Source organism: Alligator mississippiensis, chromosome 12, assembly GCF_030867095.1.
Source record: "Alligator mississippiensis isolate rAllMis1 chromosome 12, rAllMis1, whole genome shotgun sequence".
In the NCBI taxonomy this organism is placed as follows: domain Eukaryota; kingdom Metazoa; phylum Chordata; order Crocodylia; family Alligatoridae; genus Alligator; species Alligator mississippiensis.
Genome location: NC_081835.1, coordinates 64,542,909 through 64,561,286, shown reverse-complemented (window position 1 = coordinate 64,561,286; position 18,378 = coordinate 64,542,909). Strand labels below are relative to the sequence as shown.

General features: G+C 48.1%; 1 protein-coding gene across 9 annotated transcripts in view; it reads right to left on the bottom strand.

Moving 5' to 3' along the window:
• The window catches only part of DAB2IP (DAB2 interacting protein), a 318,020-nt gene that overhangs the window by 194,356 nt on the left and 105,286 nt on the right, over nt 1-18,378 (bottom strand). For 3 of the 9 annotated variants that reach the window (XR_002086447.2, XR_002086448.2, XM_014603746.3), the window contains exon 1: nt 4,654-5,133. The exons of 3 other annotated variants lie outside the window; for them this stretch is intronic. Coding sequence is in view for 4 of the 6 variants with exons in the window: in XM_014603746.3 (XP_014459232.1) it covers nt 4,654-4,795 (142 nt within the window). In the remaining 2 variants the exon portion in view is untranslated. Of the gene's footprint in view, nt 1-4,653; nt 5,135-18,378 lie in introns of those variants that run through there. 3 more of the 9 variants (XM_014603749.3, XM_014603751.3, XM_014603747.3) reach the window with 1 other exon arrangement.

Below are 18,378 nucleotides of genomic sequence, written 5' to 3'. Positions count from 1 at the left end.
AACATGTGCAAGATGCCAGCTTGTTTTACCTATCAGGGAAGCTTGGTATCATTTTGTTATTAAAAATCATTTAGGACAAAAAATGCTCCGGCCAGGATTTAAGGATCACTTCTTAAATCTATGCAAGCCAGGCAATCATTAACCAGTTTGTTGTAAATGTTCTAGAAATCCAGCCTGCGCTTCAAGGGTGATTGCTGCAATGTGGGGGTGGATGCACTGTAAGTCTTTGTTGGTAACTAAGTGGGTGAATCCCTGAATTAGATGCAAGCTTCATCTCAGACTCAGTTAGGGAGCGAGGAACAGCGCTACGGTGCTAAAGTCTCGAGGAGGAGATGGTGAACTTGCAGAACCCTTGCTGGCCAACACCTGTTCTTACTCTACGCTCCTAATTAAGTAAGAGCAGAGATGCAAGGGAGCAAGCCAGAGGCCAAAGAGCTGCAGGCGACGAGCAGGTGCTGCTTTTATAGGGAGTTTTTCTTCCCCTTCCCGAGCCCCCCAAGAACCTTCCAGTACCGTTAGCTGCCTCACCTGGTAGCAATCATAATTATAACCATGATTCCTCACATATTTGCACACATCTTTGAGCAGAACAGATGGTCCAAAGAAAGAAAAGGACATTACACAGGGGTTTTTTTTCTTCTAATCTAACTGCTATCTATGCAGCTTGCCCAGAGCCCCTGTGGTATGCATAGCCAGGAGATTTCAGGCATCATCATTATTCAAACACAGATTAACAACAGGGGGAACCTGGCTCTTTGATTTAATGGGCACTCAAAACACACAGGTTTGAATACAGTGCAGGCGGTGAGAGCACCGGTACAATGGATGCCAACCTGCAGCATGCCTCGCTAGTGCAACCCGGCGGGCCTGCTCCCTGCCCGTGCCCATGCCCCCTCAGCCTCCTTTGGGAGATTGCTTTACAGCCTAGCAGGGCCATTACATACTGGAAAATATTTCCTGAGCTCGGAATTGAATTCTCCACTGCTTAAAACCCCACCAACGCCTCCCTCCCTGCCCTAGCCACCAGGCAAATACTGTCCTTCCATGACCTGTGCTGCCCTTCTCCACACCCAGAGGAAGGACATTACCGCTGAGCTCGATGCAGTTTGCTGAAGTCATTACAGGCCCCCTCCCTGCAGGAAGCTGCAAGACATCACCTGTTCCCACACATTATCCCTGGCAGGGCTGCCACGACAAACAGCTGCCAGCCCCGGTCCAGTGAAAGGCATGGAGGAGATTCTCCCTCCTCAAATCCTCCTCCTCTGGAGAGGCTACAAGCAGCCATCTTCTGCTCCTCCAGTATGGTGCTTCTCAACCAGGGTGCCTCGAGATCCTTTCCAGGGTGCCATGCAACGTTGGCACTGCCAGGCATGCAAACATGATGCACAAGATGAACCCAGAAAGGAGCCCATAGTATTAAAAACATTCTGCCCTGCTGTGGTCTTTGCAACAGAAGATTGACTCTCTTATTTTTTCTGTATTCAAAAAACAAGTGAAAACGAAGAGCTGGCATTTTCCAAGTGGGGGCCTCGAGTCTAATGAGGGGTGCCTCAAGTCTAAAAAGGGTGAGGGCCACAGCTCCAGCGCTTGCTCAGGAAACACAGCGTGCCTGGCCTCTTCCCTCAACCGTGCAAGCCCCAGCTGCTGCCTCAGGACATGTTACCAGCCAGGCGGGCAGCTTGGACTCCACAGCCGAGCAGGGCTGCTTCCTGGTTGCCAGTCACACATGTGGAGCCCGGAGCCGTCGGGAGCTGGCCACGGGTGGGGAAGCAGGAAACAAACACAAACTTCGCATCGGCACTTTTTCTTCCTTCAAACGCTCAGGTCTGGGGGCTGAGCAGGGTCTGGTCACACACAGCAGGCAGATGCATCCCTGCCCTGTGGGAAGGAGCTAAGCCGGCAGCAGGTGGTGGCACCTGTGCTGCTCCAGCTGCAGGGCTCTGCCACCCAGGAGGGTGCAGCAGGGACAATGGCCAGTGATTCAGGCAGGGCAGGAGGGAGGGAGGTGCCAGCAGAGAAGACCCCTTTCCCAGGGAACGTGTAACAGCTGGTTGACCCCCCCGTGTCCAAAAGCAGACTAAAGGACCCCCCCAGGTCTGGGTGCAACTGCTGGATCCAGCTGCTGGCAAATCCCTCTTGCTGCATTGCATGGGACTGCAGCCAAATCCCTGGATGATGTGGTTAGTAAAGCACCAGCATCCTGCACAGCACGCCCATGGCTGGCTGAGCAGATCCTAGCTCAATCTTGCAGGATCTCTCTACAGTATTTATGAGTCTCTAATAGCCTCATATCACCTGAAGATACCTTCCCTTGGGGGTGATACCTGTGAGCCTGAGATACTCTATGTCACTGCTCAAGGCTAGGTTTGGTGCCACCGTGAAGTGCTTCACTCTATAATGTTCAAGCGCTGCTCGTCCACGCTTTACGAAACGTCATGGCCACCCGCGAGTCCTTCCAAGAGATCTTCGGGAACGTGGGTAGACCAGAGAACAGGGACCAAGTGCAACTTCATCAAGCGGCCTTCAGCTTATCAATGGGACCTCAAAGGCAACCAGTTCACCATGTCTGAAAACAAAACCCCCAGTACTAGAGTCGTGCCACTTCACACTGGTTAATGCTGCCTGAGCCCACATAGCTTCCAAATTCAGGCCAGATGAGCATACAAACCTCAGCACCTCATCCTTACTTGTGTGCGCTCCTTAGCCATGCTACAGCTCCCACCTTCATGAGGCTGCTTGTTCATTAACCTTCCAGTTAGGCCAGACATCTCAAGAAAGGTCCGTCTCATGGTTGTCCAGTACTGCCACTACTAGCCTCTCTAGGCTGCACACTGGGATACTGGGCCGAACCTGCTGCATTTTAATTTTAGTCACTTCTCACCTCCAGGCCTCTGTTTCTGCATCTCTTAAAATGGATGAGTCAAGAAGGATTTCTTACCCACTTTGCAAAGCACTCCAAGATCTACAGATGTGAAGAGCTACAAAAGTGCAATGGATTATTAAGATCGCACCGGTTAAAGCCACGAACCCCAGTAGCACCCCGCATAAAACCAGAAACATGGAGGAGGAAAAGTTATCTGTTATTTCCTGATCAGCAGCCAAAGGTTTTAGTCAGTTCAGCTCTGGTTTCTAATCAGCACTAGGGCAGATTTCAAACCAATCTGCCTGCATCTCCCTAGTATCTCCCAATCTGCCTAGCATCTCCCTAAATATTTCAGCCCGCATTTGAGGCAAATGGTGATGGTTAGTCCTTGGTGGGCTATTTATGGCAGCGAATGCTTCTCGCCTTTCCCAGTAACTGAAATGGCGGTGAAACGTTTTGGTTGTGAACGATTTACAAATAAAGCGGGGAAAAGGAACTGGTACGTGCTAACGAGTCTACAAACAAGCACCGCTCCCTGCCAGACAAAACAGGAATCGACCGTGGAAAGGAACACGCCATCTACTTAGAGGAAAAACTGAGCTAGTTTCCTTATAGTTTCCCGAATAATGATTCAAAACACTGAACGAGTTCTTCCAGGAGAAGAACCAGATGGGAGGAGACAGCAACCAAGCAAAAACTTTGGGGCCAAATTCTGCACTCGCCTTCACCGCTGTGAATCTGACTCGACTCCAGTGAGATCAGCGTAAAACCATTTTTAACACCAGCAGAATTGGGCCTTGGAGTTTGGGGTCAGTTATAAACTTCTTTTCACACAGCAACAACAAAAATCCCTTTTAAGGAACGGCTTTGAGTAATGCCCACCGAGAAGCCCGAGACCTTTTAAATATGCCTGACCTGGCACAGAAGAAGTCATGCACAGCCCTCCTCCTCTGCCTCCTGGAAAGGCATTTCAACAACAACATGACTCAGAGACAGAACAGGTCACTTCTTTTAGTGCTTTAACTTTAGGCACAAGCCGCAGTAAAGATTTATTCCACATGGGAAGAGAAAGCCAGAGCAGTTTATTTTTTTAAAAGCGTGGCTGGGTCATTAGCCGCCTGCAGTAGGATGAATGGACCGCTCGACTGCGTACATCCCAAAGACACATCACTCTCTGGACCCAGCTCCCACTACTGAGGAAAAGCATATTCTTTTAGAGTGAGATTTGCTAAAGCGCCCAGGTGACTTTGGGATATAAATCCTGGGAGCTTTCACTGCGACTTAGGAGACTGAGTCCTCAGACTCCTTGGGAAATTGCACGTTCAGAGGCACGCTGCGTCAAGGCCCCTGGAGGTGCTCCGTGGGGAAAGAAGAACAAATTCTAATAAGGGCTTTGCATTCAGATTGCATAGCTTATTCACCAAGCTCAAAGTGATTTAAAAACATCAATTAGATCTCAAACATCCCAGGGAGCTAGGAAGGCACTGTTACCTTCGTTTTACAGGTAGAGGAGCTGAGGGACAGGGAGTGGAAAGGACTGGATGTCAATGTAGGGAATAAAACCTCCGAGTCCTGACTCCTAGACCCACGTCCTTATTGTTACCTCCACTCCTGGCCCACAACACTGCCCAGGCAACTCACCTGTCCCAAAGATCACTGTCAACTCTGCAGCGTGCAGGTACACCTATGAGCACTTGCACCGGTCATTACCTCTAGCAGCAGACCTGGCTGGTAAGCAACAGAAAGCATGTCTTAGCACTTTAATTAGATGGAAGTTTGATTGCAATTACCCCGGCTAAGTGGCCTGTTCCGGCTCCGGGATCTGCTACGCTGTCTCTGAAGTCGTGACCTCCGAAGCAGTCGGTAGTAGTAGGATGGTCTCCCAGAACTTTTCCTGCTGTTCACTGACATTTTTGTATTGATTTCACACATAGACACATGCACGCGCGTGCTCAATCTCCCACTCTGACGCAGCGGCAGCACTTCCAGCGTTTATTGGAGTGGAAAGAGGGGGGGAAATAGGAACTCTCCAATTTAGACATTTAAAATAAAATGAAAAGGAATAAAAAAAACCCTCCGCCAACAAAAACCTGGCATGGAGTGCACTGTCTGAGCAGGGAAAAAACTCGCAGCCAGCAAGATAAACTGTACTAACAACTCCTGCCCCCAAAAAGATAAGCCTGTTGGAATTGGAAAAGGAAGCCTGAGTTGGCCTGGCCTCTTGAAAAGTGAAGAAAAGGCTGGACAAAATCCTGGACTGGATTGCCTCCACGGGACGGCCACATCTGATCAAACTGCACTGGAAAAATCAGATGGTTTCCTGGAGGAGGGGGAGGGAAGGGAAAGGGGCTGCACTGCCCTGGGTGCTAGCATGCTTGCACGTGCCCCTGGCTAGCTGATCTTTGCAAAGATGAAGTTTAAGGCAGCTCTGTTTGCAACAAAAGGTGCCTAGGTCTTTATGAAAGAGGGGCTCGAGGAAGGGTGTAATGAGTTCCTTGCCATGGGACACATGTTAATCATCAAGAAGCAAAAGCCCCGGAAAATGAAGTGAAACTTGAGAGGGGAAAACTTTAATTAGAACTTGACTGAACGGAGCTCTAGACTCCCCTGGAGGCCCTTTTCCTTTCAACATTGAAACTGAATTATAGCACATCACACGAGATAAAGAAAGGAGCCTATTTACCACTCGGATTCTGACTGCACGGGGGAGTCCGCCTGTGGCTCCTAGGGCTCAATAGCATTACATTTGAATGGGCACTATTAATGTTTCAAACCATGGAGAGAGGAAGAAAAAAAACCCATGCCAACTAGCTGTACTCCCTGCATCTCCCATTTCAAAAGCGGAGCTTAGAAGCGACTTACCTAGTCCTTCGTCCAGGCTGTCACAGCATCCAGCAGAGACGAAGACGTGCCTTTGGTCACGGGCATGGACATACCCCGAGAGAAGAGGAATGGCGGTCAAGGAGCAAGTGCATTAGCTGTTCTCACCGAGGAGTCAGTGTTGGCATCCCAAGATCATGAAAAACCATGAGAACTCGACAGGGGATGAGCTGCCCAAGTGTGGCATTTGCACAGCGCCTGCCTGCACTGGCCCAGCCTCACCTGGTCTGGGTACCAAATTGATCTGCTAGAAGGTCGGGGACAGAAGAGGCTTGGAGACAGAGCCCTGCTATTTGCCCCATAAGCTTTCACCCCTGGGGTAACCTGAAAGCTTTCCCCGCTGCTGCCTGTGCTGTACCTTTCCTGGGAATAAGCAGAAACTGTGGGTTTCCAGGGCTCCCAATCCAACACCTCTGACTGGTGCTACATTCACTTCAAGAAAACAAAGAACGTCTTTAATGCCACTATTCTCCAACCATCTGGGTTGGCCTAATAAAAAATATCAAATTCACCCAAGGAACCGTGTCTGTCTTTAATGCCACCGTGCAGTCTCCCAGCCACCACTGCACTCCAGTCTCACATCTCAAGATGCCCAGGTCAAGCTGGTCAGGGGATACATTAAGATTTGATATAATTTAGAGCTTCTGATCAAAATACTGAGAAATGAAACGTTTAATTTCTCTGCTAAGAAAGCCCAGCCCATTACAAAAAGCGAGTCTCAGTCATTACAGAAGTCCAGGCCTGGTTTTGAGGCCTTGCATGAGGAATTCTGCACTAACTTTTCGACAGCGCAGGAATGAACCAATCAACATGGCAATGACAAGTTCAGGTCAAGTAGGCAAGATCACAGCTGGACAACAGAGGACTCTTATTGCATCTTACTGAGGGGGAGAGGTTACCGAGTGACTTTCCACTGCCTGCTTTCCACCCAGCTGCACCGTCACTGCCCGAATTCACACAGCAAACTGGGACAAAGAGGGATGAGCCGCAGTTGCTATATTTTAACCACCTAACATTACACAGGAGAGAATTTTTTCACCATTCAAATAGGTTAGAAGGGACCAAATAAATTAACTTTAAAACATTTTCCAGAAGAACTCAGACTCATCTTGACTCATATGTTATCCATTCACAAGAAGTGATATGCATACGATAGGAAAATCCCAAGCTATCTGGACTTCAGCTGGCAGATCTGACTGTTCAGATATTTCCCTCAGGCTTTGTGCCCTAGATGATGAGCTGGGAACCTCCTAAGAAGGATGGCCTTGCAGGATGAATGGGAGCTACTGGCTTGTGTCAAGCAAGAAATGCCTTGGGAGCAGTTGTTCCCAATAGCATCTCATCTCGTTCTCCCAGTGGCATTCCCCATAACCCCAACACACAAATGGACACAAAAGCATAAACAAATGATTTGAAAGGTTCGTCCAAATTCAGAGGTTTGAGAAACATGAAGTTACCAAGCCTGCTTTTGTTTAATCAGAACTACTTAACTCAGTGACCGTCCATCTGGGATGGAGTGAGAGAGACGGACATTTAGTGCTCTGTGAGCAGGTGGAAACGATCAGGAGGTGTGTGCTGATGGGTCTGCAGCCATCATGCATTTATTCAAGTGCACTTAAGCATCTGTTCTATATTTACCCTTTTTTTTTTTCCTTTTTTACCATCAGAGGTACCTTCAGAGATGGCCATGCAGATGACCATAAAACAGGACGAGTTAATGAAGGGCTATAGAGTACAATGACAAGAGAAGGGAGCCCTACAGTAAGAGCACAAATAAGTGGGAGTCCTGTTAGAGTTTTGCTAGACTGCCTCTGTCTTTCTTGCTCACTTTGATGATTGCTTGACGGCAGAAAGTTCAGATACTGCATAGGAGTAGGCAACAAGAAATGACCCACCTGGGAGGTAACTTGGCTGCTTTGGACCTTTCCAATTAAACAAGAGATGCTTCTTCCTCACGCCCATTTTGAAAGCCACCTCCCAACACCATTTCTTTTCTGTGCAGATGAATCTGGTGCTTGCAAAAACAGCTAGATTAACAACCCTAAAGAAAGATGCCTACATCCAAAATGGTCTCTATGCAAAACCAGTTAGGTAGTGGCCATACAAGACTTCCTACCACAGCCCTGCCAATGTGACCTACTCATTCCTCCAAAAAAGAGGAGCTGAGGCTTCATGGGCTCACTGCCAGATCTCACGATGGGCCGGCAGAAGTCCCCTGAATAGAGAGCTGACCCATGACACAGAGGTCACTTCAGAGCCACCGATAAGCAGTGTCATCTGCAACGAGGGTAGGGTCTACACTATTTAAATTTAGAGCAGATTGAAGCTGTCCTGCCTTGCAGGATATGGCATTTGTCACACGGGCCTGCTGCACTTTCTACACCACTGTAAGCTGGATTTATTCCATTCCTTTGCTAAGACCTTACAGGAGCTGCAGAAGTGTGGGGTCAGCAACAACAGTCCGCACTGGAGACAGAGGCATAAATGCTGGCTTGTTTGCTTTGACATCAAGAGCAGCGCGCACTTGCCTGAGGGTTGTCTCAGCTACAGAGATGCTGTTACGTCCATCTCTGGTGACAGAAGATGCTTCTCTCCAGTTTTACTCCTTTTTCTCAATCTTTTTTTTTTTTTTTTTTTTTTACTTATAGTTTGCTACCTGAAAAATAACCACTGGTCTTCAGCACGCCCATTCCCCAGCCTCTTCAGTCATCAGTCTTCCTCCTTTCTCAAAGGGCTGTAGAAGAAAACCATCACCTCTTGCAGCCGTCTCTGCTTCTGTGGAAGGGGACTCACAATCTTCATTCTCATTCTTTATTCACAGTGCACAGCCGCTGCCACCGTCATGACTGCAGGGACCCCAACAGGACAGGGTATGACAGTCTGTCACTTCACATCCCCAGTTCGTGTGACACCTCTACTTGCCTACAAGTCTAATGTCAGTGATAGTCCAGTTTCTTTTGGATTCAGGCCCCCGTTCACCAGGAACTGAACTGAGAACTGCCTACATCATTTTGCCTGGGATAGAAGAGAGCATCCATGAGGGGGCAAGGTCAGTCTTCCCATCTGTGCTGAACCAATGAAATTGAAAAGGAAAGTTTCCAAAAAAGCCCCCAAATACACACACACACACACACACACACACACACACACACACACACACGTATATAAAATGTAAATGTTTGCAAATGCAGTCCCCTCTGGGGTGAAACGCAGCGTGTTCCAGAGCTGCACAACACAACTGCACCGAGGTGCAGAAAAGGAAGTCAGAAATAAACTTTGACTTCAAATTTAGAGCTAAAATGCAATGCTTAATGTTTATAATAACTGGGCTGTACTACTGAGAGCCCAGGATAGATGCTTGCTGTCTGTATGCTGATAAAACTCAAATGTGAGTGGGGGAAAATAGTAATTATTTATGTTAGATGCATGGAAAATAGTAAAGAAAAGCAGTGGGGTAGGAAGGCAAAGGGGAGGGACTTGGGTCTGAGAACATAAACATGGAAGAGAAGTCTTGGAAATCTTACAAGAATAAAATGACTCTTCCTACATAGCTGCTCCCTACAGAGATGTATTATTATTAATTATTATGGTTGTTGCTGTTATTGTGGGGTCCCACAAGACCAACATCCCGTTGCGCTGGGTGCTGCACACACACACAGTAAAAGGTCTGGCCTGTAGAGTTTGCCATCTAATGAAGACGACAGGCACTTTGTGGGAGCTAAGAATCACCCCTGTTTCAGAAGTGAAGCACACAGTGACTTGCTCCAGGTCAGGATGGGAATCGGAGGCCGTGCTGGGAACAAAACCCAGACCCTGGGGGACACTGTCCAGAGCCTCAGCCAGCCTTCCTCTCTGGACAAGCAGGGGTGCTGTCAGATACGGGCTGACAGGTGTTCTTGCATACATCAGTGTGACTTAACAACGTACCACCCCACTGTCCAGATGGGTTTAAAACTAACATTTCCCACTGAAGTGCCTAAAGTCAGGCACTCAAGTGCCTCAGTTTCCGCCCAGAGCTTCTACTGACTTTGAACAGTCGAAGAATGTGGGAGTCACATGAAAAAGCAAGTCAGGAGGCTCCACAGGGCAGCTGGCATCCCCATTTCTTGTGCTGCCTCATCTAACCACTAACCAACCTGCCTCTCCATCAGCACGATAATTTTTTTGGACCATAGCTTACAGGTTTGTGTGTGCAACACGCTTCCTCCCCAGGGCAGGAGCTCAGTCCAGGCGGCAGACTGACTCCCAGGACGGAGACTGCAGTAGGTAAACACAAGGGCAGACAAATACGTTACTCACTGTGCCGGGAAAAATTGTATTGCATGGCAAACACCACAGCAGACAGCCACGTGGGAAGCGTCACTCAGCCATCACGCAGGTTACAGTCACACCAAGGAGAGTCTGAGAACCGAACTGGGGATATTTCCTGAGCGGTGCAATACACTCGGGGCCTGCCAGGGAACGGGGACTGACCTCGGAGTAGGGACATGCTTCCTGACTCTTTTCCAGCAGAACAATAGAGCTAAAGAACACAGACCTTTCCAGGTTGATATCTAACTCCAGCTGGGAGAGACCTGAATAAAACTCCAGGTCATTCATGCTACACTTTACTTCTACCAATGTTTACCACCATAGGAAGTTCAAGTCTGATAGCTTCATTTGTATCCTGTGTATTCATGACACCGATCAAATTTCAGGCTAGCTGAGGTGTGTGGTATGACCCCATAAATTGATAAATATGTGCCAAGTCTGATGCAGGTCTTGGTTAAGGAAGATCTGCATCAGGTCTTTTATTTCCCACGTAGAGAACTGTCAAAATGAAATCTGAAATCTCGCCTATCTTAGGCAGGCTGCTGCTTTAAATGACAGAGATGCGAAACAAAGGGACATGAGCCTCTGGTGTGAAGCACATGCACACAGAGCATTCCTGCTGCACAAGAAAACTTTTTGTATTGCAGAAAAGAGGAAGAAAAATGGAAAGTCCCATATTTGCTTTGGGTACAAAACTTCCTGGCCCCATACGGTCTCTGCAAGTGGTTGCTATGAGGCTTCATTCAAGTCCAATCGTTCTCTACCGGGATGTTTTTACTAAAACGAAGCTTTAAAACAGTGATCCACTGAGTGATTAACAGGGGACCTCTGACTCATGGCTTCCAGGTATCTCCTGGTTCCTTCACCAAGAGAAAATTAAACAAGGAGCCTCCTATGACCTCTGCAATCAGACCTAAGAGGTTTCCAGTGAACTCAATTTATAGGCAACTTGAATGTGTTCAATGAAACTCTTTTGCTCATTCCCCCAGCCCAGCTGAGCCAACAGCGCTATTTACAGGGGTGACCTAACAAGCGGACTAAAACAACAGCTTTCCTCCTAGCAGAGGGATCCAAGCAGAAAGAATTCCTCCTGACATGTGATAGTACCCTTAGTTTCTTTTGTGCTGAATGAGAAGTATGTAACACCAAATACACGGCCTGAAACTGGTGCATAAGACAGATGCGCAGAATCCTCTTTGCACAGGATTCTCCTCTTTGAACAGGAGATTTTGCAGAAGGTTGCCCGAGTTATCTAGCAAGAACTGACATCACCATTTTTGCAGTCCAGCTGCTCAGAAATACATCATTTACAAGAGCAGAAAGGGGTAGGAACAGAGGGGAAAAGTTCCCCGCCTTTTGGCTAGCATCTGCCAGAACGTCCAGGACAACTTTCTTCCAAGGAAGCTTCATTTTGCTGGGGAAAAAAACAAACATTTAATTTTACTAGGAACCCAAATAAAACCAGGGCTTTTATTCCGGTCACCACATAAGGAGGTGGTTTATTTGCAATCAAAACAAAAACTGAAAACTTTGAATATTTACAACTTGAAAAATGGCCAAAAATGAAAAAAAAAATAGAGAATTTTTCAAGGGAAATGAAGATTTTTTTTCGTTTCAAATTTTGAACACAACTTTTTTTTTTTTTTTAAGCAGCTCTCAAAGGCCCCAGCATCTGCTTTTTGCAGAAACATGTGGGCTCCAGGCACTCAGCAGCCTTTTCCTTATTATTGGGTTCCTACAAACAACTTTAGGGAAGTCCAGGTAAATGCTGGCCAATGGGTTTTCTAAGACTGACCATGAAATAGATTCCTACAGATGCATGTGGGAGGATCAGCTGGAAAATAAGTCAGTGTAAGTTGCTTGATGGCTGGGACTGAACCTGGGGCTAGCAAGAGGAAGATCTCAGAAACTCTGCTCTGCCAGATCCGCATGTGTATTTATCCAGCGGTCTCTAAACTAAAGCTGCAAGGACAGAGAAAGTTAAGAGGAGTTGAAGGGACCCGGTTTCAGGTTTTATTGGAACTTCAAGTCTAAACCAGTTAAAGTTTGTAGCCTACGAGTCCAGCTTGTGCCAGCAACTGAATCTTAACCAGTGCATCCATCCCCACAGGATGCAATGCGTCCATCTTCATTATCCTACTCCCAGTGGAACAAGTCTCCTTGGCATAGAGATGGTTAGGACCTAAGTATACTAAGAGCAGAGAGAGTGGACCCCAGAGCAGACAGTAGTGGTCCAAACTCCTGCTTTCAGTCAGTCTGCGGCAGTGATGGAGAGATCATGGAAATCTCCCAGCTAGGAAGGGAGAGCAAGGATTCAGAAGAGAGAGATGGAGAAGGTCCAAAGGGAGAGGGGAGCTGGGAAGTACAGGATGCCCGGGGAGCACTGACATTCAGGTGGATCTTGGCAAGTCCACTGTAATGCCAATACCTCCGGCTATCAGTGCTAATGTCGGTAACACATGCATACACTGATCCCTGCCCATGCTGTGCAGACAAGAATTAGACTTTTTATATACTTTGTGATTTGCAAATTCTTAGCATAAAAAACTATGCCAAACCCAGGTGAAGAATCTAATTATCACCAGAATTATGCATTCTGTGCTCACCTCAATATAGAAATTCATGTAACAAAAAAATCCAACACCCTAAAACTACTTTTTTACTTTGTATTTCAGTGCTAACCTTGCTATCAGATTGCTGCAGGGAATGAACAATTTCATAAAAGTCCTGCATTCAGGCTCCGTATGACAAATGTATTAGTTATTATTAGCAGAAATCTCTCAGCTATTTTTTTGAGAGCCCTACCATTGTGGTTTCCCTGTGCGGCATGATGAAAGGTCAGGAAAAATGATCAACCTTGCTGCAAGTTGCTACAGGGCATTACTACCCTTGTCTGCTATGAAATCCATTCAGCTTTAAATACCCAAGGTAAGAAGAAAGGTTTCACAGGTGGTCTCAGGAAGCTTAACAATTCACTTCCCACAGAAATCATGCTTACCTAGTCTGCAGGAACTAGTGCTGCTGAGATGGAAAGCTCCACTTGGATGACCATCCTCTGGATATGGAAATACTTCTAAAGCATAGAGTAAGGACACAGGGGATTTGCACGGCAATATGAATCAGTGCTTTCTTGTACACTGCATCCCATGTTAACATCATGCTGGAAGTGGCATCGATGTTGACAAGTGAAATGAAAGATTAAATTGTTTACCTATGGTGTGTAAAAACCTACTGATGAATTAATAAATGAGATACTTCCAGTTCATGTGTAAGTGCCCAATAATCATCTTATACTTATGTAACAAATCACCAGCTGATGTACACAATGCAAATTGAATTTCTCATGTGATACATGATTTTCTTCCTTTCCCTGCAATCTAAGGGTGCCTATACACATGCAGCGAGGCTGCTACGACACACTGATTACACGTCTAGGTGCCCCCAGAGCCGCTCTAATTCAAGCGCCCTCCCCGCTCCTGGAGCATGTGCATAAACGCCCTGAGTTGCAAGCTACTCTGCAAACATGGATGCTGCGTGCAGGCCATACACTACTTGCTACTTGGCATCAGATTACACTTTTAAAGAATCCCTTTTGCCAAAAAACTCTTAAATCTTCAATCCTGGCAGTCTTATGCAACTGTGTGCCTAGAAACCATCATGCGTTTGAAAAGGACACCCAATTAACTGGATCAGACTTGAAATTTGGGCATTGTTTAAATTTACAAAACCAAATGGAAGCATTTGCATCAGGTTTTATATTTCCGTGTGAAGTGTTTTGTTTGAATTGAAACCTTTCCCACAGAGCGAGGAAACCCCAAGACGGAAGCTCAGGGCTACAGTGTAAGGAAAGTATACCGAAAGTGCTCAATCTATTTTCATTGTGTGACTTCAGTGGAAGGCAAAAAGTGAACAGCCTGCCTAAAAGTGTGAAAAATAACCTCAGGGTTTTTTACCGCGCAGGGGCGTGAATGTTGTTAAGTGCATGAATTTTACCTCCGCCGCAAGAATAAACATCTCCCCCACGCTGCCGGCTCTTCGGGATCAGCACCACAAACCAGCCAGTCCGAACTCTAGTCTGACCCCCCAGCCCTACCATCTGTGATGGCACTAACTCACAGAAGATATAAAGTAGGAATTAATAGGAATACAAGTTATAGAAGAACACTAATAGGCCACCCAGTCATTCCCATTCGGTGTCAGCAGAGCACTTGGGTCGACAATGGGCTTTGCTGCCTTTTCCCTGCAAGCAAGACATTCAAATCCAAACTGCTCCCTCAAGCTCTCTAGGAGTGATCAAGATCTCTCGAAGTGATCATCCCCTCACGGCTATATCTAAACACCTCTTGTACACACACTGCGATGACCTTCTCAGTGGTCCTAAAATTAGAGATGGAAGAGAGCTACGCTAACAATTCCTCTATCATGTCTCATATGCCACGTCCCCTCTTGTTTGAACTTCCCCAAGCAACTCCACTCACCCCTTTTCTTGGAGTGATTACCCCACAGCCTCACCACTTCTCCATATTCAGCATGGTTTCATCACTGTTCCTCTCCTAGTGTTTTCTCTTTCTGGCTACTCTAAATAACGCCTCTCCTCCTTATAGGAACATGTGCTCAGACATGCTCAAACTTCTGCCGACACCCACCTGATGACTGCTGGACAAACTTCTCCTAGGGCATCGATGTGACCGCGGTCTTTGCCTGGCTTGTACAATTCATTAGTTGAACTGATACGCTAATACGTCGTGGTTGGTGTTTAATGTTTGTGAATATTTTGTCCATTGCAAGCACAGTACGGTCACTCCTTCAGCAAAAGCGCTGTCAATTTAAAATGATTTAAAATGGGAGCTTTTGCTATTATTCTTGATGAACTAAAACGGTGGAACAGACAGAGCACAGCGAGGCTCGCATGCGTTCGGACTGCTAATGAATACAAGCTGGATCCACGGGGTCACTCTCCGTCCTTGATACGCGGTGGTATGGCTGAGTTGGGAGAGGGAGAGTGGAGAGCGTGGAGGGGGAGGCATTATTGCTAAGGGGAAAGGAAAACAAAGAAAGACTTAACGAGCGCAGCACGCTGACTATATGGTAAGTTTGGCTGGACAGTACCGGTGGGGGCCCCGGCATTCCTTTTGCTAAGGGAAAAAGGCATCTCAAGGGACTGGTAGTGCGATATAAAGGTTTCCCCAGCTAGGTGACGGGATGCCAAGCCAACTGCACCATTACAGAGCTTAGGACCATTCCTGCTGGGTCATGCTTGCAACCCGACTTCAAGATCCCATCTCCGACAGAGGTCGGAGCTCTCTGCGAAGCCTCCAGACTTAAGTTTCCCTCTAGCGGACCCTTACCGAATAGTCTGTTTCTCCCCGACACCTGGCAGTGATTAGGGGCTGCCTTAAGGAACAGTTTTCTTTTGAGGCCTGCTTGAAGCTTGGTTGCTGACCTAGGTGCAGTTTGCAGTGACCGTTGAGGGGATGCACTGGAATTGCACCCGTGAAGGCATCGACACACCACATGCTCAGCTTAAGGATGAAAGGAGGGGATGGGCTATGTCTGTCTATGTGGTCAACCAGCAGTGGGGTGCCCTCAAACACAGGCCGTCCCCTACACCACAAGCAGTGCACCCTGTCTCGGTGGTGCTGTGGGCAGGTGACTCGTTAGCTGAGAGTTGGACTCGGGGCATCGTCCTGTACCCACTCAAAGCCCCGCAGAGTCGCAGCTGCCATTCAGGAGGCAGCGGGGCAGAGAGGGAGGGTGCTGCTGCCTGGCACAGTCTGTTTGCCACATAAACGTGGCACCAGTCTCCGTGGTCTGCCAAGTCTGCTGAGACTGCCAGGCACAGGTATTTGCGAGGCAAAACCCCGGCAAGACTTGGTGCTCCCTGCCTCAGCCCAGACAGCTGCCAGCGAACGAGCCCTTTTGATCGCGGCCTGCTCCGTGCTGAGGGTTCCTCGTACACTCGTTATCTTTCCTTGCAGAGAAGAAAGTGCAAAACACCTGCTAACGCTCCAGACTCGGGATTTCAAAACACTGCTGGCGACTACACAGAAGGAGAAGTTTAACTTGGCTTGGATTAAAATCACTGCTGTGGGGCTGCAGGGTTTCAGGCACTGCGCACAGGCACACATCAGAGGAAAGGGAGACCTATTAGATCAGCCTCCCACGAGCTGACGCCGCATTATTGTACACAGTAGAGTACCCATGCAGCCCCACCACGGGAGTAGCACGCATGCTCGCCATGCTGGAGTGGCCATCTATTCCTTTCTAAATCATCCCCAGGACAAGACGGGAGAGCCTTTTGAAATGTAAAGATGCTGTAATGAAATTTGGAAACAACATATGGTACAAATATCAAGCATGAACATCTCTTCCCATCTCGTGCATTTCAAAGACTGTGCAAATAGCACTCTTCCCCACTTTTGATCCTGCAGCCAAAATGAGTCATCTGTGAACAATTATTCTCTGGCAGGGGCCCGACCGTTTGAGAATGAAAGGAAACACTTTATTATTGAAATAACCAGCGTGCCAAGCTAAGAGGAGACTACATAGAAAACTTAGAGCCTGTCGCTTCCTATGTTGCTGGGCTAAAGAAGACAATGAAGGCAACACTGTTCTCAGACGCTTGTTCATGTTCAGCTCCAAGAAAGGAGGTGTAAGACAGTGAGGAAGCACAAGCAGGCTGGTGGAGAGCGTGTGTACAAGACAGGGGTGGGAGCCCATGCTAGGAGAGCCCCCAAGAGAGAGGCAGGCTGCGGCTGAGAAAACCCCGGGTGTCTCGGGCGGGCTTTGCCCGTGGGAGTTGCATCCAGATTAGGGGAGCAGGAAGTCAGAGACAGGCTCTCCCATGCTGGTTTGAGATGAAATCTGAAGCTCTTATGGAGCGCCTGAACAGCAGCTTGACCTAATGGGCAGTGCTGAGAAGGGCAGGGGAGATGGCAAGCCTCGGTATTTGGGAAAAATCAAAAAGCACCCGACTGGCCAAGCCATGCAATACGAAGGAGGAACGTGGATCTTCTATTTACAGTGCAATTCTGCCTCCGGTTGCAGGGAGCCTGTCATCAGCCGTGCAGAGATAAGACCTCAGCGGTGCTTGTAGCAGTGATTTCTGCGACACGCGCATCTGGTTACCAGAAACTGATAAACATGCTGCATGTGGGCCATTAAATAGCCAGAAGCTGATACAAATGAACTACCGAAGGTCAAAGAATTCCCAAGGCAGTCTCTTCTCTCCTTCCAACAGCAGCTTTAAATGGACAGTGTGCACTCGCAAGGAGACCTCGGCCTGGAGCAGCTGGCCTGCTTGGCACTTGGTGCATAGAGGATGGGAGAAGGGGTCAGAGAAGGGCCTGACCAGACCAGATTTTGCACTCTCCCATTTTCAGTCCCAACTCACCACCAAGAGCAGGGCTCGAGAGGGAGTCTACGACCAAGCTTGCTGATGCTCGGGCATCACGTGCAAAACATAGGCTGGAAGCTTCCCGCCTGCCTTCTGAAAATCAGTTTTGAAAGCCACAGGAGCGGGTTACACGGAGCGTGCAGAGGACACGGGTGGTGCCAATTACTAAAGCAAATTGGTCTGGCAGGCCTAGCACCTTGGGTGTAAACCACACAGGCAGCAGTTAAGGAAACCTGGAAGCAGGCCGGCCCGCCGGTCCTGGGGATGCTCGCTAGCAAAGGCAGGGAGCGACTGGGGAGGCCACACTCCTGCTGTCCCACGGAGGGGAAGGGAAGGGTCACAGACAGACTTTATTACTCTTGGCAGCTGACCAAGGAGTGCTATTAATCAGTTTTGCAGCACTTCAAATACTGCCCCTCCTTCAGGGAGCCCTGGATAGAGCAAGAGCCATGTTTATTGTGCCAAGCAGAAGGCAGCAGACCCCAGACCCTCTAAGCCCCATTTGGCTCCAGGAGTTCCCGTAGAGCTGATTGCACAAAGGCGCTTTTTCTCCTAGCAGCGGTCTGCGGGGTCAGAGGTGCAGTCCTTCCCAAGCACGAGCCTAGCCAGCTGGGTAGTACAGCATTTAAACAAGGAGGCAGCCTGGCAAACACCGACAGGTTGGAAGGTGCAGATGGCTTGCAGGGGTGCTGAGCGCAGACCTTCCAAGTGCACGGAGTTGCCCCATGCTCCGAGCCCCTTTCATACTGCATGCGGGACGAGATTATGCAGAATCCCAAAACAGGACCTCCGGGGCAAAGTGCAACCCCCTGCAGGGATAGAGGGAGTGGGATCTGGTGGACAGAGTCATTTGGACCATGATCCCAGTCGCCACTCACTTGACCACTGAATTTGGGCATGTCTCTTAAATGCTCTGCATCTCAATCTA